The 26,356-nt window shown below is 60.0% G+C and overlaps 1 protein-coding gene across 1 annotated transcript; it reads right to left on the bottom strand.

The window, feature by feature from the left end:
- Positions 1–1,864: 1,864 nt before the first annotated feature.
- Positions 1,865–25,743, bottom strand: CACNG3 (calcium voltage-gated channel auxiliary subunit gamma 3). Its single transcript, XM_041490339.1, has 4 exons — positions 25,533–25,743; positions 5,185–5,268; positions 3,485–3,625; positions 1,865–2,376 (listed from the first exon to the last, which is right to left on the bottom strand). Exons 1-4 carry the CDS (start codon positions 25,741–25,743, stop codon positions 1,865–1,867), a joined length of 948 nt encoding a protein of 315 aa, XP_041346273.1.
- Positions 25,744–26,356: the final 613 nt, after the last annotated feature.

Below are 26,356 nucleotides of genomic sequence, written 5' to 3'. Positions count from 1 at the left end.
TTTCCACTCCGTGCTCCTCCTGTTTAGCACTGCCAGCCCTTTCACTGCTTTGCTTTTAAATATTGCCCTAAGATGGGGGTGCAACTCTCCTTTGACTGTTTTTAACACATGCAATCAGCAACTACGGCAATTAAGAGGCTTAATTAGCATCTGAATCAGCCTTCTCGAACAACCCCCTTTGCAACAGTAGCAAATAAGGGCGAGGGAGCTGAAATTCCCCCTGGGAGGGTGGGCAGGCCCTGGCACAGGGTACCCAGTGCAGCTGTGGCTGCCCCTGGGTCCCTGGAAATGTCCAAGGCCAGGCTGGATGGGATGGTGGAAGCTGTCCCTGCCCATGGAATGACTTGAGCTTTATGGTCCCTTCCACCCCAAAGGATTTTAAGGTCCCTTCTACCCCAAAGCATTCTGCAATTGTGTGAAGAAAGTGCAGAAAGGGCTGCACTTTCTGATGTTGGGGCTGTTCCTGGAGCTCCCGGGAGGATTTCACCCCAGCAGAGCTCCTGTGCCGGGTTTCCCAGCGGCCTGTCCATTATTCCCAGCAAGGATTAGGATGTGCAGACCCAGGCCGAGGCTGCTCAGGCTCACACACTGCACACCAGACGTTCCCCTTCTGCAGGAGTGCAGTGAACGAGAGCCCCGCTGGCCCCTGAGCAGTCCCGGGGACCCCGTGGGGATCTGCCACTTCCATCAGAAGGTTCAATCAGATTCCAATTAAGTGACACATCACCGCGGACCAACTGCTTCAGAACTGCTTCCACTTAGACGAGCTCTGCTCCAGTGGGAGAGTTTAGAGCCGAGCCTCCGTCTGCTCACGCGCTCGTGGCAGCCCCAGCCTGACCTCCCTCCTCCCTGCCGGCCACGCTGCGCCGCTCTCGGTGCCCACTGCGGGGTCAGTGTGACCTACTCAGCCAAGCAACTTGCCAAACTGGACAATTTTATTGTTTTTCTCATGGATCTCCCAGCCATTAGGGAATCTCACCCCATCCGCACGCGGCTGCAGCCGCTCCCGCAGCGCCACGGTCGCGCATTGCCCTCGGCTGTGCCCAGACAGTCATCTCTGACTGCGTGTGTACCAACTGTAGGGAAGTAATTCATTTTCTTGCAACGTTAGAGGTGAATTAAACGCTGGATACTTGCTACCAGTCACTGGAGTAATTCTGCTCCTGAGTCCTTTCGAGGGAGGGAAGGAGGGAAGGAGGGAAGGAGGGAAGGAGGGAAGGAGGGAAGGAGGGAAGGAGGGAAGGAGGGAAGGAGGGAAGGAAATAAGCCCTTTCGAGACCACAGAAAATTGCAAAAGGATGTTTCTTCCAACCCGACATGACAAAATTGAATTCCAAGCTATTTAATGCATGCACGAAACGCCATAGAGGAACCCAGCCCGAGCACTCCATCCAGCACGACAGGGAAAGGGGTTCGGAACACAAGCATCGCTCCGGCACTAGCTCAGTGCTTCCAGCTCCGGACTTCCAGGCGATTCCACCGAAATGTAACTACTGGGTAAGGGTTCTCACGGACAGGGCTATCGCCAGCATTTCCATGGACACACAGCTATGGGAACACTGCGGTTATGATCACACGAACGATGGAGACCTCGGGAAGCCGCTGTCCTGGGGGGTTGGAGCCCGCTCAGTCCGCAGGGCACCAGGGCCAGGGTCCCGGCGCGGCCCTGTCCCCTCCCCGCCGGGGGTCCCGCTCCCACCGCAGGCGCGGCGGCCTGGCCCGGCCAGTGGCATTTCAGGAGTGAAAAACCAGCCCCACGGGCAGGGGCACGGGGAGCCTCCGGGTTTGTCCTTAAAAACGGGGTTTCACAGGTTACACCGTCACGAGGGTGATGCCATGCAGCCTGCCCACGGCCCAGCCCGCCTCAGACCGGCGTGGTTCGTCTGTTGGCCGGGTTGTTGTGCAAAGACTCCTTGAACTCTTTGGGGATGGAGTTATGGACCTGTAAAAAACCGTGGTCCCGCTCCGAGTTGAGCAGCGTCCCCATGGTAACCTTGGAGGGATCCCTGGAGAGGGTGAACATGGAGATGTCGGTGGAGGGGATGGTGCTGAACCCTTTGCTGATGGGCGACATGTCCCGGGAGCGGGGCTCGGTGGAGCGGGAGCTGGACCGCCGGCGGAAGCGGTACCTGTAGGGGGGCAGGCGGGTGAAGGCCGACCTCTTCAGCAGCTCCGAGTGGGACCTCGCACGGATCTGGCGGTGCTTCTCGATGTACATGTGCACGGCGATCACCCCCACCATCTCAGCGATGATGAAGGACAGCGCCCCGAAGTAGAAGGACCAGCCGTAGGAGTAGCTCTTCTTGGAGTCGCTCTGCCCCGGGTCCCCCGCGTTGGCCGAGATGTAGACTATGATCCCGATGATGTTGCTGAGACCTGCGGGGGGACAGGCGGGGCAGGCGCTCACCTGAGTGCCAGCAGTGGCTGGGGGAGCATGTCCCCATGGGGCACCAACCCTCTGCCAGCACACTCGGACCAAATCCCCTTGCAGACCTCTGCTGATCTCCCAGGACACTTCTACATTCCCTTACACACTTATCCCTTACACATTCCCAGGAAAGAGGAATAACCACTGTTTTCTCTAGAAAAGGGACATTTTGGGAGCTGGTTGTGCTTTGCCTTGCTGAACAGCGAATGCAGGAGCCTGGCTGGTGTCATGCAGCAGCAGAGCCAGCCTGAGGGGTGCAGGGGGATCCCCCCAGCATGAAGCCAGCTCGCCATGGCCCTAGGAGCACAGGGAAGCTGGAATGGCTCCATCTCTTTCCATTTCTGGTGGAGTCCCGAGGCTCTGTTTGGGACAGGGGCAGCCTGTGCCCCAGCAGCAGCAGCGGGGCTGTGCTGCAGGCTGGGGAGAGGCTGGTGCATTCCCAGATTTACTTAATGAATCGATTATGTTCTCTCTGCTGTTTTCTCATCTGCATCAGCAGCGCCTGCCAGCCAAGGAGGAAGAGTCATTTGTCTTTTTGTGGGGAGAAGAAAAACACAAAATAGAGCGGTTCCTTGAGACAAAGACATTGTCACGCGATAATCAGGGGAAGCGTTGGGGAACAGCACAGAGGAATGAGTAATCCAGCAGGAACAGCCTCCCCAGAGAGTGATCTCCATGTGGCAGCCCCTCTGCCTGGTCCTGCTGCTGCTGGCCCAGTGCCCACTGACTGTCCAGGATGGAGGGCAGAGCCCCCCGACCCTGTCCCAGGGTCTGGTAACCCCCAGGGGGATGGCTGCGCTTGGGGAGCCCCTCCTGGGCCGTGCCCCCAAGTGGGCTCTGCTCGAGGCAGGGCAGGGGGGCACTCGAAGCCCTCTCTGGCACAGGGACCATGGCCAGAGAGCCCTGACAGTTTTTCCCTTCTGTGGGGATGTTCCCACAGGGCTGGAACAGCTCTCACACCTCAGAACCTCTCAGTGCTGACAGCCTGGGAGGACCCACACCCCGCCCCTGCTCCCCCGTGTCCCCCAGGCCGGAGGAGCCCCTGGCAGCTCCCACCTGCAGAGACGAAGAAGATGCCAGCGCTGAGGATGACGTTGTGTTTGCTCTTGTAGAACTCGCTGGCGGCCACGCACAGCCCCCCGAAGAACAGCAGCCCCACGCTGAGGATGGGGAAGATGCTGGACGCTCTCACTGCACCTGTGGGACAGGAGAGGGGCAGCATCAGCCTCAGCACCCCCCGCACCTGGGAAGGATCCGTGCGAGGCACCCCTTGTGCTGCCAGGATGGATGGGGAGACCCAGCACTTGTCCCCACCAGGCATCCTCTGCTTGTCATGGAGCTCTGCAATGGTTTGGGGTGGAAGGGACCTTAAATCCCATCCAGTGCCACCTCCTGCCATGGGCAGGGACACCTTCCACCATCCCAGCTTGATCCAAGCCCCATCCAGCCTGGCCTGGGCACTGCCAGGGATACAGGGGCAGCCACAGCTGCTCTGGACACCTGTGCAAGGGCTCCCCACCCTCCCAGGGAAGGATTCCTTCTGCATATCTCACCCAAATTTCCCCTCTTTCAGCAGAAACATGGGCAGTCCCAAGGCTGGGTGAGGGTGGCCCTGCAGCCAAGGGACACTGTCCCCTCAGTGTGGGCATGTGCCAGGCACCGTGACAGAGGCTGGACACAGGTGACACCCCCGACATGCAGAGCCACACGTGTGTGCCAGGCTGCTGAGGGCTCACCCAAGCTCTGCATTTCCAAACAAGAGGCAGCAGGGGCATGCAGCAGCCTGGGCACTCCCTGAGCTGCTGGGGCTGGAAGGAATCCTGGGAAAGGACCCTGTGCCCATGGCCTGGTGCTCAGCCCAGCCCCCCGACTGACCCAGCTGCTGCTCATCCAGTTCTTGCTCTGGACTCTCAGATTTCCACAGCTCTGCTCACCCAGTGGAGGGGAGAGCGAGTTTAATGAAATGGCTTTGCAGTTTTAGTAGATTAGTGCTGAAGTTCTCCCACTCCCTCTCACATTTAAAGTAAAAAGTCTATTTTAAAGCCCCCAGGAGTGGAATTTTAATGGAGCTTCTCTGTATTTCTCTGCTTTAATAACGGCCCTAGTGGAGGGATGAGAGCCCAAGCCAAGGCACAGTGTATTTTTGGTGCAGCAGGTAGTGATCTGCTGCATTCATTACTCTCTACTGTCATTTTGGAAGCTGGTCCATGCAGGAAAGTGGATTGGGCTGGGCTTTAAGGTCCCTTCCAACCTGGGCCATTCTGGGGTGCTGTGGGAAGGTCTGTGGTTCTGCCCCGGAGCTTGGCTGGCCCCTGGGACAGGAGGACCCACTTTTCCCAGGAAATCTGCCAGCTCAGTTCCCTCTGTGTCCCTGTGCTCGGCTGCCCGTGCAGAGAACCTGGCACCTGCTGCTCATGCTCTCCTGGCAAGCCCAGCCTGGCTGGAGGCTCAGGGAGCAGGGACACCAGCAGGGACGTGGAGACGTGTCCCTGTGTGCTGCACCTGGGGTCTGCGGGGTCCCGGTCCCCCGTGGGGGCACCAAGAGGCTCAGGCTGTGCAGCAGCTGCTGGGACTGGCCGTGGGGACAGTGCCATGAGCACGTGGCACTGCAGCGTGGCACGGCCAGGCTCGGGTAGCCCAGATGCTGCCCAGGGGGGCTGTGACCCCTCAGCCTCCTGCTGGGTGACACCAGGGCACAGGGAGGGGTGCCCTGCGGTGTGAGGGGCCCAGGGGGTGTGCCACAGGAGCAGACTCACGGAGCAGGTACTCGGCCGTGTCTTGCTCGTAGTCTGCATCCTCAGGGAAGTGGTCGATTTTCTTGCACACTCCTCGGAAGGTTCCTGGGGAGACACAAGCCAGGAAATGCTCAGATCCTGCTGGCCAGGATGTGCAGCAGCCCAGGGGCCTTCATGCTCTAAAGGGGGACACTGAGGCACAGAGTGGGACTGCTCTGGAGCAGCAAGGGGCACGGAGGGTGGCATCTCCCCAGAAGGGCAGCCCCTCAGCATCCTGGCTCTAGAGCACGTGCTCAGGTCATGCTGGCTCTGTCCCCTCTGCCATGGCAGCAGGAGGACACGTCACCAGGGACCAGGGCTCCAGACAGCACAAGGCAGCCCTCGGGGTGTCCTGCACACTCCCAGGCTGTGCTCAGGGGAGCTGAGCAGCACGACAGGCATCAGTCAGAGCCTGAAGATGAAGCTCTGGAGGAGGCAGGCTGTCATCCAGAGGGAGACACAGCATCGGAGGGAGAATCGCCTGCTGCCGTTGCTTTGGGAACTGTGGGAGAAGGGGATGCACTGGGCACGGTGAGGACAGCAGCTCACAGCACAGCCTCCTCCCCCCAGCTCTGGGCTTCCACCCACCTTGTCCCTGTGCCCAGAGCCAGCAGGCTCTGCCCCACGCTCCCCAGAGCTGCTCCCCACGGGTCCCTCTGCTCTGCAGCCATCAGGCACTGCCGGAGTGGGGCTGCAGCCACGGCTGAGCAGAGAACACGGCCGGCTGCCCGGGGCAGGGGGCAGCCCCGGCTCCGCGGCATCTACTCACACTCCGACATTTATTTTGTCTCCTTTACTCCCTCTGTTCACCAGCTGATGCCCGTCGTCATGGCAATGCCGAGCCACCTGACACACAACTTCAGGCTCCAAGCGCACACCACAACAAGGCTGCAAGCCCAAAAATCCCCTCTGACCTCCGAGGTGCTCCCCAGGAGGGAACGCTGCCCCTGGGAGCTGCGGCTGGAAACGACCCCAGGATGGGAGAGGCAGCTGCTCAGGGTCCTGGCTGGGACACAGCCCCCCAGCAGCGGGGCCAGGTGTCACATCCTCAGCCCCCAGGTCCCCGACCCCCGACGCAGCTCCGTGTGCTCCTCTCCCGGCGCTACAGCCGGGCCTGGCTAAGTGACACCGGGACGTGTCCCAGGGGCCGTGCCCTGGCCCTGCTACCGCCTCTGGGCGCTCGCAGTCCCTGCCAACGCCTCCCCAGCCCCAGGTGTGCCCCGAGAGCTGGCACAGCCCCGGGCACGGCCCATCAGGGCTGGTGCCCTGCGGCAGGCTGGGCTGGGGGCTCCTTCCCGGCCCGAGAACGCCAGGCTGCTGCTCCCAGCACATCCCAGCCGCTGCTGAGCCCTTTCCAGCCCTGCCCGTGCCTGAGCCTGAGGCACAGCCCGGGTTCCGCTCCTCTGCGGCCGCTGCTGCGCCCGTGCCCGCTCGGCTGTCTCGGGGTGGATCTCAGGAATTTCCTTTCCCTATTAGTATGAGTCCCAATTAGCCAGCTTGGCTCATGGCCACCGCTCCCGGCCGGAGCCCAGCCCGGCAGCAGCGCCAGGGCAGGGGCTGTGCCGGGGGTCCCGAGAGCCGGCCCGGAGCCCCCCGGCAGCGGGCAGCAGCAGGAACCAGGCCTGCCTGTCCTCTCCTCCAGCAGGAGGGGGAGCAGCCCCGGCCCTGCTCCCAGCCGGTGCCATCGGGCAGGTGCCACCTCCCTGGTCACTGTCTGGTCACTGCCGCACACCCGGCAGGAGCGGAGCGGCCCCAGCCCCGTTCTGCCCCATCCTCACCCAACCGCAGCTCAAACTCTCCGTGTGCCGGCCTCACCTCAGTCCAGGGAATCCCCTCCAGCTGTAAAACCTTCCAGGGCTTTTTGAGTCTGCCAGCACCGGGACCGCGGGGCGCCTGCAGGCTGTCCCTACCCGGCGGCCCAGGCCCCGCAGCGAGCCTGCCCGGGGCGGCTGGCACCGGGTTTCACCGGGCACCGAGGGACTCGTACTCCCCACTCAGGGCACCGAGGGACTCGTACTCCCCACTCAGGGCAGCTTCTTGCGGGCACCCCTCCCCTGCCCTGCCCTCCCTCCCTCCCTCCCCTCCCGCAGGGCCGCTCGCACCCCGCGTGATCCTTCGATCCGCTCAGCGCCCCCAGCCCCGCAGCGCCCCAGCCGCACGCTGGGTGCTGGGACCCCAGCCCCGGACAGGGTCCATGCTCCCCCAGCCCCCGGGCAGGATCTGTGCTCCCCCAGCCCCCGGGCATGGTCTGTGCTCCCCCAGCCCCCGGGCAGGGTCCGTGCTCCCCCAGCCCCGGGCAGGATCCGTGCCTCCCCAATACCGCCGGGCTCCCGCACCGCCTTTATCGGCACATGCAGAGGCAATTAATTGATTTGATCTCAGGTTGTTTTCCTGTCAGAGCCCCTTTCCCCAGGGAGGGCTGGGGGGACGGGGAGGGGCCTGTGAGGGAAATAGGTTTGCAGTGGTGGAAATACAGCCAAGAATATCGATCCCAGCCCGACGAGCCAGGAGACTGAAGAGCTCCAGTTATGGTGTTAAAATCTCATTACTTTTCATCTGGTGGAACGGTTTTCCAGGGACCATTCTGGGTGCTACTGGTGTGTGCAAAGGAAGACTCAGGCTGAGGAGGATGAGCTGAGACCACTCTCAAATGAGAACAAAATTCCTTGCTCCCCTGGAAGTGGCTCAGCCAGGAGTCAAGGTCACATTCCAGCCCTCAGCTCTCTGCTCCTCCTGATATATCCGAGTGAGTTATCTCCCAAGTTGTGGTTTCCAGTAATGGCCTTCCTAAAGACAGTGTTACACTGAATCCATCTCGGGGAACTGGCGTGTCATTATGGTCTAAGTTCTCTGGAGCTGGAAAATTAATATTTTGGAGAGCCAGAGGTCGGAGCTGAGCTGGAGAGTGCTGGGGTAGGAAGGAGCCTGCTGCACAGTCCCAGAGATGCTCAGGCTCTGCATCCCTGAGTAACAAGAGCAGGATACCTAAATATCTCCGAGGAATTAAAACTTCAGGGCTCATCTTTTTTTACCTCCCACCCACCTCCCAGATGCTTGGAGAGATGGAGAGAAATTCATCCCTATTCCTTCCCTTCCCCAGCTCCAGGCTCTGCAAGGCATCCTGGGGCTCTTTGCACAAGGTCCCTGGTGTGAGACTGCAGAGCTCCGGGGTTTGGGTCTGTGCTAGCCACGGCCAGCACCCGGTGGCCACTGCACAGGGCTCAGTGGGTGACACCACGCAGCTCCTGTGGCCCTGGGGAAGGCTGTGGGGGGCCTCAGCCACCCCCCAGCGCACTGTTTGCCTCCTGCATCACCAGCTTTTCAACACAGCCAGAGCTCAAAGGCACACAGCAGCTCAGAGGAGCAGAGAAGGCTGGTGGGGGGGCTGCAGCCCCTGATGCGCAGCACTGAGCACCCCCCTGGAGCTGCTGCTGCAGCTGGGTTCAGGGGCTGTTCTCCCCCAGGCCAGGGAAGCCTTGGGGAGCCAGGGGACCTGTCCTGGCCATCCCACCAGCTCTGTGACCCCTCAGACCGTTACTGCTGGCCCCGAGCCCAGGAGAGCGCGTGAAGGCAGAGCCCAGAGCCCCCAGCCCCGCCGGCCCTGGGCCCTCAGCACCTGGCAGTGGGAGGAATCCTCCTCCTCCTCGGCAGGACTGAGCTGTCCCGCAGCACATCCCGTCGCCCCAGCAGCCCCACACCAGCTCCCCCGGCTCGGGAGGGATCTGGCTCCGTCTGCATTTCACACCCTCTCCCCCTCTCTGCGGTGGTGGCTTGTGCCTGAGCAGAGGCACCTACACAGATACGCCTGTTCCGAAGGACATTTTTTCCTGTTTTTATATATTAAAAAAACCCCCCCCACCAGTGGAAAAAACCAAAGTCAGACGAAAGGAATGCAGGAGCGGGGAGGCAGCAGAGGTGGCTGGGCTGTGGCTGTGAGCAGAGCCCGGTGTGAGCACACACCTGAGCACACACCTGGCAGGGACAGAGCCGGAGCACCCCCGGGGCTGGCGCTGTGGGGAGCAGGAGGTGCCCGGGATGGGCATCCCCAGGGGGACACGGCGAGCACAGCTTGGCACCACACCACGGGTGGGCTGGGAGCTCCTGGCAGCGCCAGCCCGCGAGGTGCCAGCGATCGGCGCGTGGCACAGGGACTTCACTCCCTCAGCGGTGTTAAATGGAAAAAAGGGGGAAAAAAAAAATCCACATTTTGACAGTGACTCATCATCTCCCATTCTGGAATCTGTGGGGTTGGTGCCACCTACACAAGGCAGTTCAGAAAAGCAAAACAATTCTGAATAATAGAGGAGGAAAAAAAAGTTTGCAGCTGATGGGTAATTTCCAGCCCTTTGCTCTGAGGGTTTTCTCATTTTTTCTCATTAGAAAAGTAATCAGGTAACACTCTGGAGCTGCTTCCAGGGGCTCCCCCCACGCTCTCCTGAGCTTCCTTCCTCCCTGCATCCTCCCAACCTTCCTCCCTCTGCCCTTGCACATGGCAGGAAAACACCACGCTCTGGGAAGATGCTGGGAAGGGGCAGGGGGGAGCAGGGGCCGAGGTGAGCGCAGGGGTTCTGGGTGGCCCCTTCTCTGCTGTGCCCCCGTGGCACTGGGCAGCAGCTGCCAGCGCCGGGAGCACTCGGATCACGCTGGGGAGGAGAGCACTCAGCAGCATGTCTAAGGAAATCATTTCGTGTTTTATCTTTAACAGTGGATAAACATTGATTTTTATTTTAAAAGGTAATTGACATTCCTATGAGAGCGCAATGAGAGCTGGAGCAGCCGGAATTGGCGTAAATAAGCCATGTGCTAGAAATTAATGAGCTTCACTGATTGAGTTTATCTGTTTAAATTAATACAATTCTGGCAATTATATAAAAAAAATAATGATCTTTGGTTTGTTTGCCTGCTTGGAGGCATTGATGGTAAGAGATGGGGCAGGGCAGGAGGCCTGGCCCAGCTGAGCCCAGAGCTCCTGCTCTCCCTGTTTAATGAACATTTTAGATGTACTTGGGTTAACTGATGAGCCTCTGGGAAGGGTTTGCCTTCCAGCCTGAAGGTAACAGGGGCAGCAGCTCAGCTCTGGGAGATTCCTGGATCCCACATCCTTGTCTAGCAGGGTGTGGGAAGGGGGTCTGTCCTGCGGGGTGGGAGCTCTGTGCCCCTTTGGCAAAGGGGGCTTGTGCTCATCCCCCTCCTCCCCTTTCCACCACTCCAAGGGCTGGCCAGAGCTGGAAGAAACTCCCAGCCCAACCCTGGCATGAGTGCCTGGTCTTTAGGGTCTCTTCCAAGCCAAACCATTCCACGATTCCATGATCCCACGATCCAGCTGGATAATTACAACAGATCCAGACACACTCATTGATAGGAGTGAGTTGGACCCACAAGATTCGTGTCCAGAACACTGGGGACAAAATCTGCCCAGCTGGGACTGGGGGGAAAACCAAGAGTCAAGAGTGTAAAACCTGGGGTCCTCTGGTGAATGCAGACAAAGGGAAGCTGTGGTGTGGGTGCTCGGGGGTCTGCTCCCACCCCGAGCTCAGCAGGGCCGGATCATCCCTAGGCTGCTTGAGCACCTATTTATACCAAGGAGGAGAGAAGCTGCACTGTGATGGGGAGCTGGAGGTTTCACTTCACCGGTATTAAAATGTCCTCTGAATTTCTAAAAACCTATAAATGACAATTTCATAGCTGTGAAGCGTGGCATCCAGCACAGGGGAGTGCTATTTTCGACTCCGTGTTGACAGCTGAAGGGGAATGGATCACAGAATTAAAAACTAGTTGCTGCCCAAGTCCAAGCAATCATGGCTTGATTATGCTTCTTATGGGCACACAGAGGCAAGTCAGAGGCACCAGCACAGACTCCTGGTGCTTTGAGAGGTCAATTCACAGAGCAGAAAACAATTATAAGCCAAATCACTTAGGAGAATGGATTTAAGCATAAAAGCACAACTGTGCACAGAGAATGATTTAAGAGTGTTTTGCCTGAAAACTCATCCCCATGACGGGAGTTTGCATTGGTTTAGAAACTGCCTGGCTAATAAGCAAACAGCTATAAAAATAAAAGCAGGCCCAACAAAGAGAAGAAAGGAGATATTCATAACTCTGAATATAAATCAGCAACTTGGAATTGTAGAGCGCCGATAGAGGCTGGAAGAAGCAGCGGAAAAGCATCAAAACGTCCTTCCCCAGTGCTCGGGGACGAGCAGCAGCACGGAGAGGAGCAGTGCCACCGCCCGCCGCCGAACAACGCGGCAGCGCCAGCCGCGGGCCCAGGAACGTTCAATCGTGATCGCAGCCGCGGCATTTCTCACTCTGCACACTCATCCGGGGCCGGGGGGGCCGGCTGGGCAACCCCGGCCTGGGCAGGGCTGGGAAAGGGGAAGGGGAAGGGAAAGGAAGGGAAAGGGGAAGGGAAAGGGAAAGGGAAAGGGGAAGGGAAAGGGAAAGGGGAAGGGGAAGGGAAAGGGGAAGGGGAAGGGGAAGGAAAGGGGAAGGGGAAGGGAAAGGGAAAGGAAAGGGAAAGGGGAACGGGAAGGGGGAGGTAGCACACCTGTCAATTACTGGCAGCTCCAGCTGTTATTTAGTGATGCAGTATAAATAGAAATATTTTAGAGGTACCTGATCATGTGGTTAGACAATGGCAGCAATAAAACTCGTGTGTGTTTGGAGCAGTTACTTAAAACACAAAATATATCTAATAGAGAAACTGAATGGAATTTTTTCCTTTGTTAACCTAGAGATTCCAGTAATTTAGTAATTTGCATGGGAGTTGGCAATCAGCACATGGACACGTAATGTGAATACACTATGCAAATAGCCAAGTCTGGCCATTGAACTCGAATGTAATTTGAACAAATATGTCCAAATTGACTCAGAAAGTACTAAATTAAGAAAAAACCCTTGGAAGTAAAGAAGATTTAAAATTAACTGGCTCAGGATGGAAAGGGAAAGGAAAGGAAAGGAAAGGAAAGGAAAGGAAAGGAAAGGAAAGGAAAGGAAAGGAAAGGAAAGGAAAGGAAAGGAAAGGAAAGGAAAGGAAAGGAAAGGAAAGGAAAGGAAAGGAAAGGAAAGGAAAGGAAAGGAAAGGCTGGGAAGGGAAGGGAAGGGAGGCTGAGGTGCTGCTCTGCCCACCCTGCAGCCCCACAGCTGCTCCAGGGGCTGGAGCTGGCAGCTGGTGGCACAAGCAGGGACTCGGCACGAGGGGACAGGCCACTGGCACAGAGTGACAGTCTGGTCACTCTCCTTTGGTGCAGCCAACAGCAGGCTGGGCAGTGACAGTGACTGGCACAGGGCCCGGCAGGTGACACAGTCACACACATCCTGGTGTGCTGGTGTACAGCAGCCTGGAAAAACTCATTTATTCATGGAATCATCACAGGATTCCAGAGTGGCCTGGGCTAGAAGGGACCTCAAAGCCCATCCAGTGCCACTCCTGCCATGGCAGGGACACCTCCCACTGTCCCAGGCTGCTCCAAGCCCATCCAGCCTGGCCTTGGGCACTGCCAGGGATGCAGGGGCAGCCACAGCTGCTCTGGGCACCTGTGCCAGGGCTGCCCACCCTTAATATTCCCTGTTTCAAGGTGAATCATCTGCTTAAATTTATGATCAACACCACGGTCTGTGTTTGAAGGAGGATGTTACTGACTCCATCCCATGAAGAGAGGGCTCAGGGCAGAGGCTGAGGAGGTGCCAGGGGAGCCTGGTGGGCAGTGAGCCCTCCATGCCCTCAGCACAGCCTGACCTCAGCCCAGCACTGCAAAAAGCAAATCATTCTGCCAAGGAGCCCCACAGTGCAGAATATCCAGGCTAAAAATATGTAAATGGCCATGAAAAGCACTGTCAGAGCTGCAGCGAGAGGAGCCAGTCGCCAAAAGGCAATTTGGAATTTCTGAGCTCGCTGCACGAGGCATTAAAAAGGTCAGTGTTTCTGAAATAAGGATCTTTACAAATAAACACATTTGCCGAGGCCTGGGTGAGTCACGCCAGAGCGGAGCACGGAGCATTTCCACCCTAATGCTCCTGACAGGCCGGGAGCAGGGAGATCTTTTCATGTTTACAGTTCATCAATAGTTATTACAGCTGCACAGTCAATCTTTAAAGCACATTTAGCCTGGGAGGAGGCTCGGCAGGTTGTTTTCCCCTGAAAAAGTGATATTAAATTTATTACGTTCTTCCTCTTTTATAGCATAGATTTGAAGGCAAGTATTTGAAGTTCAAATACACGACTGCCACTCCAGCACCTGCCTTTTTTAAAATATACCTGTGCTTCTGTCACATCTTCCTGGTATAAATATTTGAAGTTTTCAGCTGAAGTGGTAAAAGGGCCTCGATCCATCACAGCCTATTTATCCCAGGAATGCAGCGGGCATTGTGCTGCCGGTGCAGGCAGCCCGGAGCCGCAGCCCCCCGCCCTCCCGGCTCCCCTGGCGGGGCTGGGGTCGCTCCGGCCGCTCCGAGCAGCCAGCCCGGCCGGATTTAGCTGCTGCCTGCCGGAGGCAGCGCCGCCTCCTCACCATCTGCGGGAGGGAAGCAGCCCCGGGGAGCGGCTCCAACGCCCCAGATGGGCAGAGCGGTGCTCAGGAGTAGCACCATAGTTTCACTCTTGGCTTTTTTTGGAGAACAAGAAGGAGCTCTCCTGCAGACGGAGCATCAGGAGACAACTTTGCTGGTGAACCAGTGAGCGACGCCAACCTCGTCTTCCCCATCCATGAAAGAAAAGCTGCCCTTTTGAGCTGCCCAGAGACCCAGAGCCACCCCCAGGGCGTTCCACGCTCCCCCTGCCCTGTTTGGGAGCACCCTGGCACTACTGCACTGGCAGCAGGCTCCGTGCCTGGGCAGCGACAGGGCAGGGTGCATCTCATCCCTCACACAGCACTTTGGGATTCAGGCAGCCCCTGGACTCGTCTGTCCGAGGCTATGATGTCCCTGCCCACGCTCACCCTCCAGCCCAGGGAGCAGGACCCTGCTCCTGGCCCCAGAGCTGCTCCGGGGGGTCAGAGCTGGGCCAGCTGCTTCGTGGTCCCTGAGCCACTCACACCATCACCTTGGCCATTAAACAGCCTCACCTTCCCCAGCTTCCCAAACCTGGCTCAAAGCACAAAATCCTTTGCTAGAAAGCATCTGAGCTTTTAAACAACCCCGATTCCGCCTGGCCCTGCCATTGCAAACGCCAAACCAGCCCAGCTCCCCGTGGCTCTGCCCTTCGGGAGCCAAGGAGAGGAAGAGGAGAAAGGCGTGAAAGCCCCCGGGACGGGTGGCAGCAGAGAGCTTCAGCACTCACCCAAGGCTTTCCATCCTCCTCTTCTGCACTGAACCACGGAGAGCCCATCCTGCTGCTGCTGCAGCCAGGTGCTGCTCTGCCATCGCTCCCAGGGACAGAGGAGTTCCACCTGGGGCTGCCCCTGCAGCTTTACTGCCCTATTTTCAGCTCTGGCTCATGCCCAGGGTCCGTGGCGTTGCCCCCAGCCCGCAGCACACACCCCTGCAGGGAGGGCTGTGCCTGCAGCAGCCTTTGATGGCTCGGTCCCAGCTGCAGCCCAGCAGCTCCACCTGCTCATCGCCGAGGGCTCCCAGCTGCTCTCTGCGGGTGCTCCAGCAGCTGGGGCTGCCCCTGCATCCCTGGCAGTGCCCAGGCCAGGCTGGACACTGGGGCTCGAGCAGCCTGGGGCGGTGGAAGGTGTCCCTGCCATGGCAGGGGTGGCACTGGATGATGTGAAGGTCCCTTCCAACCCAACCCATTCCACAGTTCCATGATTCTGCTCTCCCCAGTTTACAGACGGGTAGGGCAGCGCTGCAGAGATGCAGATCACGAGCATCTGCTCGCTTTGGGTGCTCAGCTGGAGCCGGGGATTTCACAGCCCTGGAAAGGCTGTGCGCGGGAGGTGACGCTGCTGTCACAGCCCGGCCCGCGCCGCCAGCGGGGCTGAGCCCCCCCGAGCCGTGCTGCTGCTGACGGGACGTTCTGCTTCTCCTGCTTTGCGGGAGACTTCCCCGCATCCCGAGCGGGAGATCTGCTCAAACTGACGTCGCAGTGATTTCTAAAGAGTGCCTGAGCTCGTGTGCCCTGAGCAGCCCTGCCCAAGGCCCAGAGCTGTCCCTGAGCCCCTCAGCGAGCGACACGGGCGGTGTCGCACACTGCAGCCGTGCGGGCTGCCCATGGACCCGGGCAGCTCCCGATGGACCCGGGCAGCTCCCGATGGACCCGAGCAGCTCCCGATGGACCCGGGCAGCTCCGGCGGGCTGCAGCGGGCACAGGGCACTGCAGTGCCCAGCCCGGGTGCGCCAGGGCCGGGCCGAGCGCGGTGCCCGCAGGCGGGGCTCGGGGCTGGGGACTCAGGGCTGGGGGCTCGGGGCTGGGGGCTCGGGGCTCGGGGCTCAGCGGGGGCTGGGGGCTGGGGTCTCGGGTCTCGAGGCTCAGCGGGGGCTGGGGGCTCGGGTCTCGGGGCTCAGCGGGGGCTGGCGGCGCAGGCACGCGGCCCCGGCGGCGGGCGTGCACCGGAGCTCAGCCGGCAGCACCGGGGACGGGCTGAGCTGCCGGGAGCTGCTGCAGGCTAAAGGGGGCGGCGGCAGCGGGAGCCGGGGCAGCCTGGGGCAATACACAGGGTGTCTTTAATGCCACCAGACGCAGTTTTTTTTCCCAAGGCGCACACCAGCTCCCCCAGCCCCACTGTCCCCCAGGACCCTCTCTCTCCCGCTGATGGGGGCAGAAGCGGCCGCGGCTCCCGCAGCTCCCGGCTGAGGTCTCACACCCCGCTGCAGCTCCCCTGCTTCCTATGCAAGGCGCGATCGCTCTGATCCTGCAGCCTCTCGCGCTGGAGAGAAGGCCAAGACTGATGCACAGCGAACACGTTCATCCTCGGCTGGAGTGCTGGGGAGCGACAGGAGATTCTCCCAGCACGGGGAGAGGAGCCCCGGGGCCGCCAGAGCCCCCGGAGCAGCGGGCGGGCAGGGCCATCCGCCCGTGCCCACCTGGAGCGGCCCCGCTGCCAGCCCGGCCCGGGGGCACGGCTGCTGCGGCTGAGCCAGGCTGCCCGGGCTAATGCAGGGCTTGGCACGGCTGCAGAGCATCCCGGCAGGAGCGACTGTCCCTGCTGGCCGGGACACAGCCGGGAGTCACAGTGTGCCGCGGCAGGTGACAGTGACCTTTCCCAGGCAGGGAAGGCGCAGCCGCTGGCGATGCTCGGAGGTGGCGCTGTGATGCGCTCGGGGACGCTGAGGTGTCACACACAGCTGCGAGGAGCTGGTGTTAACACCGAGCTGAGCATCACCGGCCTGGCCTGCAGGGTTCCTGCTTCATGTTAGGAGGGAGCCCAGGCTCTCCAGGGGGATGGAGGTGCCATCCCTGGGACCAGGCAAGTTCAGGACACGAGCTGCTTGATGACAATGTCAGCAGCACAAGCCAAGGCTGGTTTTAGTAAGTTAAATCAGGCACACCTCAAAAGGGCCATTGCTTGTTGGTAGTCTGTCTGGGGTGCTCTCCCCTCCCCTTGTGATTCCAGGCACAAAATGAGATTAAAGGTAGAATTAGGGGACAATTACCAAAACACCAGTGAAATTGGAAATGTGACCATTTGAGAGGCATGAACACAAATGTCACCCTCAAACACCACCTTTGTCACTGCTCACCACAGTCCCACAGGATGTATGACCAGTGCCAACATCCCCACGAGCACCCAGCGTCCCCCAGAAAGGCTGGGAGGTCACTTGTCCTCCCTTGTCCCTGTCCCCCCCCGGGGGCTCCTGTCCACCTCAATTCTCCTCCTTCAGTACAAACCACTTGGCAGACAGCAAACACACAGAGCCCTGGGGTGGCAGGGTGGCACCAGGGACTGACTGCTCCCAGTCCTGCCCACTTCCCTTCCTGCCACCCTGGCATTCCCACAGGAATTAAACAGCACCATTCCCAGGGACCTGGCATAGGACCAGCTCAGCCTCCCTCTGCTGCCCAGCAGCACGGGATTTGCCTTTACATCGTGGCGTCAGGAGATAAGAAACAGGCAATATCTGAGAAAATCATCACACCCTATCGCCGGCTCAGCAGGCACCATCCCTCCTCCTGCCTCGGCTGTGAAAAGCCCTGATGTGCTCGGCACTCAGCAGGGAGTGAGGGAGTCCTGCAGTGCTCGGGGGCTGAGCGAAGCCCAGGGGTCCTGGCACATCCAAAAGGGACCAGGAGCCTACAGCCAGAGCACCCTCCCCTTGTCCTCTGTGCCGCAGGATCTCAGATCCACGTGCCACAGGACCTTAGAACCCCCGAACTGTTTGGGAGGGACCAAGAGGCACCGCGGCGTACCCCGGCCTGGACTCCCCATCCTGAAGCCCCTTCCATCCCTGCTGCAGGCAGAGGGCTGGGCACTGGCAGCGCTGTGGCACGGGAACACTCCGCAGCAGCCCCGGTGCCCGGGCTGGCCCCGAGCCGGGCCAGGCGGAGTTCCCGGGGCTGTGGAACGGGTCCGGGTGCGGGATGCAGCCCCTGCCCTCCCGCCGCAGGGCTGGCAGCACGCACACCCGAGGGACAGCCACCCGCTGTCACCCCGGCGCTGTCATTCCTTATCACCGCGGTGTCCTCTTAATCAGAGCCCTTATCTGGAGCTGCTTCGCTCACAGCCCGCGTGGGACTGCCAGAGCAGGCGGCTCCCGGCTGCTCACCCCGAGGAAAGCTCCCCAAAAGCTCCAGAGCAGAGCCCATCGGCACAGCAAAGCCAGCCGGGAACCCTCAGGAGAGGCGTGAAACCCCCACCTCTCCACAGCGAGCACTGACCCAGAATGCATCCACCAGCTCCAGGGGATCTCCTTCCGAGGGTCACTCACTCCAAAGGCTGACGAGGGTGGGAGGTGTTGGAGGTGTTGGAGGTGTTGGAGCCCAGCCGCAGAGCTGGGCAGCCCTTCTGGAAAGGCAGCGGGCAGGACCCCTCCCCACGTCCTCCCCATCTCCCTGCGGGCACTCTGCAGGCGCTCAGGACGCGGGTGCTGCCTTTCCCCTTGAGCTGCCCCAGCGCAGCAGCTGCCGGCGCTGCTGTTGGTGGCACTGGATGCCGGGCAGCTCCCTCCTGCCAGCGGCACCTGGCAGCAGGTGAGGCAGGGAGAGCCCCCTGCCAAGCGGGACCCCTCGGGCAGCAAGCCAGCAACCCCCCACGCCTACGGATTAGTGCGTTTATATAAATTTAAGGCCGGTTTTGATTTTCCCGAAAAAGGAGGTTACTGTCTATTTGTGAAGTGCACACGGTGTTCATTAAAAATCCATGGTGGAACCCATGTGAGCAGGAACCACGGAGAGGAGAGGAGCACTGAGCGAGATTAATGCTCAGCTCAGCAGACAGCAGAGCGTGACAGGTCTCCACACCTGGCCTGTCCCCTGAGCAGTGCCCGGGGGCTGTGCCGGGGGCACGGGGTGGCATCACCCCACGGGGAGGCGAGCGCTGCTGAACGCACCCGGCTTCACCTTACAAAAGGCAAAACTCCTGCTGAGGGAAGGGATTCACCAAAGGCCACGCCGCTCTTGGCAGCGGAGCCGGGCATCGCTCCCTGGCCAAACGTCATCGCTGGCACCTCCTGGCCGGTGCCCACCTCGCTGGGAGCCCGAGGATCCGGCATCCGTCCGTGGGGCACCCTCCCCACACCACAGCTGCCCGCAGCCCCAGAGCCGGGAGCCTCCGGCAGCCATCCCTAATTATTTACAGCCGGCGTGGAGCCAGTGACCTTGCATGGGAAAAAAAAACACTTGAGCCTCATTCAAATTCAGCCTTCCACCTCTATTACACGGGAACAGCTCCGGAGATGACAGGCTCTGCACCACGCCTATGCAGCAGTAAAATGCCTGTTTCTGAGCTGTTCACAGCATTTTACTCATCACGTGCTGCTCGCAGGCAGTGAGGGAACCGGCTCTTTAACCCGCCCCACAAGTCAGGATTTTTGCCCAGAAAACACCGCAGCATCCCAGGAGGGGGAATTTTGCACCCTCGGCTCGGAGCAGAGCTGGTGGCAGCGAGCTGAGGCACAGCTCCTCCCCGGACACTCTCCAGCCAGCCCTGGAGCTGCAGGCACGGCTGCTCCAGCGCGGTGCCAGCTGGCAGGGGCACGAGCCCCTCTGCGCCCACAAGGATTCTTATGACTCGTGGCATTTGGCCATGTGCCACGAGAAGATGGGTCTGGAGCAGCCTGAGGGTCCAGCCAGCCTCATTTCCATCTCCATTAGAGGACAGTAATTCACTTTTATCCGGTACATCCTCCACCAGGGCGCGGCTCAGGGATTCCCTAAAGCCGAGGCTGTGCCTGGGTGCTGTGGGTGACCCCCCACAGGGCACGGGTTTGGTGCTGTGTGACAGCAGTGCCAGGGCTGGGCTGTCCCTGCTCCAGCCTGTCCTGATGGAAAGTCTCACTGCGTTAAGCTGCAGCCTGGTAATCCCATCAGGCAGTCCCAAACAGGTAACTGTTCCTCTCCACCTTCATCCCTCACCTCTCCTCAGGTGCCTCCATCACATCCTGTGTTTCCACCACACAGGAAAACTCAACACCTCCCAGCCCTCAGCAAACAAAGTGTAAACACCCCTTCCCACCACCCCCAAACCTGCCTGGCTGAGTGAGCAGCCCTGTCCCCTCCATCCCCTCCAGCCCAGGCTGACAGTCCCCATCTGTGCTCCCCTGCCCCACAGCTGCCCCCCCGGGCAGAGCCATGGCTGGGGGCACTGTGGGGAGCCATGCCAGGGGCGCTGGGCTGCTGGGCAGGGTGGTCAGCATGGTCAGTGTGGTCAGCATGGTCAGCATGGTCAGCGTGGTCAGCGTGGTCAGTGTGGTCAGCGTGGTCAGCGTGGTCAGTGTGGTCAGTGTGGTCAGAATGGTTAGCGTGGTCAGCATGGTCAGAATGGTCAGAGTGGTCAGCGTGGTCAGTGTGGTCAGTGTGGTCAGCGTGGTCAGCATGGTCAGAGTGGTCAGCATGGTCAGTGTGGTCAGCATGGTCAGCATGGTCAGCGTGGTCAGCGTGGCTGTGGGGAGCCATGCCAGGGGTGCTGGGCTGCTGGGCAGGGTGGTCAGCATGGTCAGTGTGGTCAGAATGGTCAGCATGGTCAGTGTGGTCAGAATGGTCAGAATGGTTAGCGTGGTCAGCATGGTGAGTGTGGTCAGCATGGTCAGAATGGTCAGCATGGTCAGCGTGGTCAGCGTGGTGAGCAGGGTTAGCATGGTGAGCAGGGTCAGACTGGTCAGCGTGGTCAGTGTGGTCAGCGTGGTCAGCGTGGCCTGGCAGCCCCACCACACCATCACCATCAGCAGCACTGGCACCGAGCTGGACCGGGCACCACTGGGCAGTGGCACGTTGGGGTGCTGATGAGAATCTATCACAGCCACTGACCAGACAGAGGAACAGGACAAGCAGCTCCTTAAATACCTGCCCGTAATGAGTGGCGAGAAAAAGTGCTCCATCATGGGTGATTGCAATCTCAGGGACATTTGCTTGGCGCTTTTAAAAATTAAAGATAATAACTTTCTAACAGAAACAATCTTGCTGTCACCTTGGGGAAATTCTCTGCTTGGCCTCACTCAGAGGGCTGAGAGGAGCTGGAGGCGGGGGAAGAGCTGGTGCCCAGCCAGGGCAGCCTCTTCCAGCCGATTTAATGCCTTCACTGTGACCCAGCTCAGCACAGCAGAGCCAAAACCAGCCAGGACAAAACCAACAGGGAAAATGGAAACTCAGGACAAGGGCAGGTGCTTTCCTGCACCTCCAGCCCTGCCGGGCCCACTGGAAAGGGGGAATGGGAAATTGAATTAAAAAATTAAAAATCAGGGACTTTGATATGAGAAGTAGCAGGCCACACACAACGGGCTGATGGGAGGAGCTGATGGGATCAGTGAAAATAAATCTGCAGCTGAAAGGTCAAGGCAAAACAAGGAGGAGTTCTGTCATTGTGTTGGAAGCAGCTCTCCTGACGTGTAAACCACGACTGGATCATGACAGTGTAACTGTCAGTCATGGAGCAGAAGTGACACATGCTTATTTATTCATCAGATACTTCTGCTCTGTACTTGGAGACAAACAGGCTCCCGGGTTCTGGCAGGAGCTGGGGGATGCTAAACAGCGACTGCAAAGTGTAAACATGGATTGGGGAGGACCAGAGAGCTTCCTCCCAGGAGCATTCAGAGAACGGGCTGAGAAGGCTTCTGAAGAGCTAAAATGGATTTTAATAAACCTTGGCATTCTGTGGGATTTCTAGAAGAAGGGAGAAGCTGGTTTAATGCCAGGAGTGATGCGATGGGCAGTGGCAGCTGTGTCCCCAGCACTGCCCGTGCCTTAGCAGAGGTGGGAACGGGGGAGGAGGCAAATGTCAAACAGCCTCGTGGAAAACAGATTTATCAAACTTCATGAATTTTTCCTGATATAGTTAGAAATTCAGTTGATAAAGGAAGTCAGTAACATAATACATTTAGGAGTTCCACAGGGTATTTGATTTAGCTCTCCTGAAGAAGTTAAAGACCTGTATTATGCAGAATCAACAGCGCTTTATTAGCAGGGCTGGGAGCTCCCAGGGACAGTCCCTCCATCCAAGGGATGCTCCTGCACAGGATTGCCTGTTACGAGGACAGAGCTGAGCTACATCTTCATTGAGAGTATTGAATAAAACATGAAATAATTGGGAGTAAACCAGGGAAATGGCAGAGAAAAGAGTGATGGGAATATTGAGGAATGAGGGAGGTGGGCCAGGCAGACTTGGGCAGCTCGGGCTCGTTCAGCCATGGCCCAAGGACTGCGAGGGAGGAACCAGGAGAGCGAGCTCCAGCTGGGGGCTGGGGGATGCTGCCCAGTCCCACCGGATGGGCTGGGGGTCCCACCCCTCTGGGGACTCCCCGTGAGGGGCTCAGTGACCCCAGTGTGCAGCCAGACTCGCAGCAGGCAGCACAAGGACAGACAGCCCCCGTGGCCACGGCAGACCCGGGTACCTGGGATTGTTTCTTGTGTTCAGGGGGAGCTGGAGGAGCTCATGGGCTCTCCAGCGGAACCCCCGGCCCAGGGACACGGCTGCTCACCTGGGTGAGCATGCAGGAGTGACATCCACCCTCTGCTGAGCTGCAGGAGCTGCAGGAGCTGCAGGCCAACTCCAGAAAGGACTGGGCAGGGTCCTGGGGGCTGCGGGGTCAGCTGGTGGCTCCTGCAATGCTGTGTGTAAATCCAGACAGGATCATCCCAAAGGACCAGCCCTGAGAGCTCCCCAGGCTCTGCAGGGAGGAACTGCCACTGGCAAAGGCTGGAGCTGCTCTGGGGGACACTGGAGGGGCCAGGATGGGCCCAAGGGGGACAGCTCTGGGACATGAGATGTCTGTGTCCCCTGCAAAACACCCACATCCCACCCCAGAGGAGTGCAGGATGCTGAGCATCCTCTGTGAGGGAGGCAGGCAGAGCAACGCTTGGCCTCCTCCAGAAATGACAGAGCACTTTATTCTGATGAGGGAAATGAAGGAGGAAAGGAAAAGTACCACATCGCCTTAAAATATGGTATTTTGAGCAGCCTTGGCCAAATCCTCCTGCTCCTTCTGCCTGTTTCAGATCCGCATGATGCCATGGAGCCAGTCCCAATCTACACCACGCAGCAGGGAGGACACGGAGCCTCCCTGCATTTAATGATGCTGCATTTAATGATGCCGAATTTAATTAAGTTTGATGAAAACCAAAGTTCTGTTACTTTCTTGAAAGCACCACTAGCCTGAGCAGCTATTTCTCAACTTCAGCTCCCTGCCCGAAGCGCCGTGTGCTTCCCTCCCTTCCTACTGACACAGCAGGCACACAGGACAACAAGTGACACTGGGACAGCCACGGGGGACACACACGGGCCAGCGCCGCTCACACCTGAGCCGGACACACGGGGGACACCTGCCGAGCGTTCACACCTTGCAAAAGCAACAACCAGCATCCAAAGGCTGCGATTCCAGGCAGCCTACCGCGGCCCAGCCGGCTGGGAACACCTGCCCGGGCTCCAGCTACTGAGTCAACGCTAATTTGTGTTTCCCAGCGTGGGTGGCTCTCCATGGGTCTGCGGCGGCTCCATTCAGCATTTATCGCTCTCGCCGAAGGGCTTGTGACGCTCACGTGGCGCTGGCTCCCACGCAGGCGCTGCTGTGCCGGGGATGCTCGGGGGATGCTCGGGGCCGCTCCCGTCGGGCTGAGCCCCGGCCGGGCCCCGGCGCGATTCCTGCCCCGGCACACGCGTCCAGCCCCCGCCGGCGGCGGGAAGTTCAGGGCCGAGGCGGCTCCCGAGGGGCAGGGAGCTCCGCTCGGTGCTGAAAGCATTTGTGCACCGCGGGAGCGGCGGCAGACCGCGCTGGGTCCGGGCGCGGGGATGGAGCCTCTGTCCCTGCCCAGCCGCACAGCGAGCAGGGCAGCAGGGAACAAGGCCCAAGGGTCGCAATGCTGGCCCTGCCGCACGTAAGGGGTCCGGGCTGTGCCCCCAGCGCTGCCCGGGCTGCGGGGCTGCTCAGCCCCCGCCCCAGCACGCTCCTTCCCCCGCACGGCTCCTGAGCCCTGCGCGGCTCACTGGGGAAGCTTTCCCTTGCCAGCACCGCACGGGTTAACAGCCTGCGAGGCGCCTTCCCCTGCAGAATTCGGGAAGGTGATAAGCAGCCCCAGCACGTCCCCCCAGCACCATCACAGCCCCACATGCTCCCCCGGGCACGGGCTGGGACCGTCCCTGTCCCCGCAGCCCCGCTGCCACCCGCAGCGCGCAGGGACGGCGGAGCCGGGCCCCGCACGAGGCCCGGGGGTGCCGCAGGTACGGGAACGGCTCCACTCCGCTCCGCTCCGCTCCGCTCCACTCCACTCCACTCCACTCCACTCCATTGGCCGCCGATTCTCTCTCCATTCCCTCTCCACTCCATTCCCACTCCATTCCCACTCCCACTCCACTCCCGCAGCTCCCAGAGCACCAGCGTGGGGCAGGATGTGGAACAGGGAGTGCTGAGCCCGTGCCCCGCTGCTCCCAGCCCCGTGCCCAGGCTCAGGCTGGAGGGCTGGGATCCAGCTCTGCCCTGGCACTGCCAAGCCCTTTGCCCAGTGAGCTGTGCCCAGGGCAGCGGGGCCTCTCTGGCTCCTTCCAAAGCAGTGATTGATCACAGCGAGGGAAACATGAAACATTGGTTGGGGAAAAAAAAATACAGGTAGCAAACCAAAGAATTTTGGATATTACTCATGCCTCCACTGATCCCATCTTTCACATCCCTGGCTCCTGACTCCTTGGCTCCCTGAGCCCAAGAGGGGAGACAGATTATCTCAAATTATTTATTATGGAATTAGAGCGTGATCCAAACCCTCCTTGAATCAATAAGAAAGCTCTGACTGACTTCACCGGGCTTAGGACCGAGCAGCAGAACAGACAGGGTATTTCTGCATCCGTGACTCACCGAGAACTTTCCAACGTGGAGGAGCAGCTCAGCGCCTGCCCCCGCCGCCGGAGGGTCGCCCCGGGTCTGGGGCGGTCTGACAGGGCCAGGGCCCCTCAGGGCAGTGGGGCAGGTTCCCCTGGGCACAGGGACACCCTCTGCTGCCACTCACTGTCAGAGGTAGGGCCCAGGGTGATGCCGCCGGCCATTCATTGCTGCGCAGGTACCAGCACCTGGCTCTGCTAAAGCTCATCTCTACCCACAGCCTGTGGCTGCTCGGAAACACCCCGACCAGCAGCTCTGGGGCGAAACTGCCCCAAATCGTGGCCTGTGCTGCAGGAGGGCGGCAGCCGCTGGGGCCTCGCCAGGCAGGCGCTGCTGCGGGAGGGAAGCAGCGGGGCGAAGCGGCGAGGCCGGGCAGGCAGGAGGGGCAGCCGTGGTGGGGCAGCCCCGCTGTGGCACTGCCCAGCCCTGGGGCAGCAGCAGCCACCCTGCCCCGCGGTGCTGCTGGCAGGGAAGGGGCTGGCGCTGGAGCTGGGCTCGGTGATGGAAGCGCCGGGTGCGGTGCGTTCCCCCCGGTGACAGTGACGCGGGGCCGGCGGAGCCTCGGAGAGGGACAGCGGCCGCGGGCCTCTCACTCCCGCATTCCTGGCCAGGAGAGGGACCTGTGGCCCCTCAGCCCGGAGCTCGCCGGGAGGGCACAGCGCGTCCGCCGCCAGCGCCGGTGCCCAGCGCGGGGGGAGCCGCAGAGCCGCTGCCCCCGGCCCCCCTGAGGTTCCACCTGGTGCCACCGCGAGTGCCCGGGGAGGGGTGCGGAAGGCGGCGGCGGGGAGCGGCGGGGAGCGGCGGGGCCGCCGGGCCAGGGATGCTCGCATGGCCGGGGGATGCGCCGCTCGCCGGGGGCCCGGATCTGGGGTGGGGGGTCCCGCGATGCAACCCTTCCCCCGAAGTTTTGGGGCCGCGGGGGTCGGTACCTTCCAGGCAGCACGTCCTCCAGAGCCCCGAGTGGGTCATCACCTCCTCGTTCTTGCGGCTCGTGTCGTTGTCGCTCATGGACTTAGTCCTGCACACGCCGCGCGAGTAGAGCCAGTAGTCGGTGCCCACGGCGATGGTCATCAGGCTGAAGGCTGCGAAGGCTCCCACCGTGGTGACGAGCATCTGGACGCCTCTGTCACACATCCTCATGCTGCTTCATCCTCCGGCGGCGGCTCGCAGGGGAAGGGCCGGCGCCGCCGCCCGCCGCCCGCCGCCTCATGCCCCCGCGGGCGGCGGAGAGCCGGGCCCCCGCGGCGGCGCGGAGCGGATCTCTTAGAGATGATGTTTTTCTGCTTAAATGATGGATAATTGGGATTTTCCATGGAAATGTTGGAATTTAAAGATAAAATATGGGGCAAAAAAGCTGGAGCTGCTTTTCCATTTGCCCTCATGTGGGGCTGGATTTTGAGGATTTTGGGATAAAATGGAGCAGCCACAGGATGGAGAAAAAATTCCTTGTGGAATTGGAGACCCAACCCCAAAAGCATCCCGAAAAATTCCCAGTTTTTCCTCCAAAAGGCTCTTCCCACCCAATATTCTGGGAAATTTTCTCCCTGCAACCAGAGCTCATCTTGGAATGGGCACTTTGTACTTTATTCCCAACCCTCGGTGGGATTCCCAAATTTCCTGGTGCCATTCCTGGATTAAAATGATTCCTAAGATTTTCCTGAAGTGGGAGAGAGGAATAAATCCTGATTTTTTTATATTAAACCTTTTGTTTTTGTTTTTGTGGGGGGAATGGGCAGAGCGTGGATCACCCTCC

The sequence above is a fragment of the Pyrgilauda ruficollis genome, unplaced genomic scaffold, assembly GCF_017590135.1.
Source record: "Pyrgilauda ruficollis isolate IOZ18807 unplaced genomic scaffold, ASM1759013v1 scaffold122, whole genome shotgun sequence".
In the NCBI taxonomy this organism is placed as follows: Eukaryota; Metazoa; Chordata; class Aves; order Passeriformes; family Passeridae; genus Pyrgilauda; species Pyrgilauda ruficollis.
Note: the sequence above shows the minus strand (reverse complement) of the source record. Positions and strands in the feature narration are given on the sequence as shown.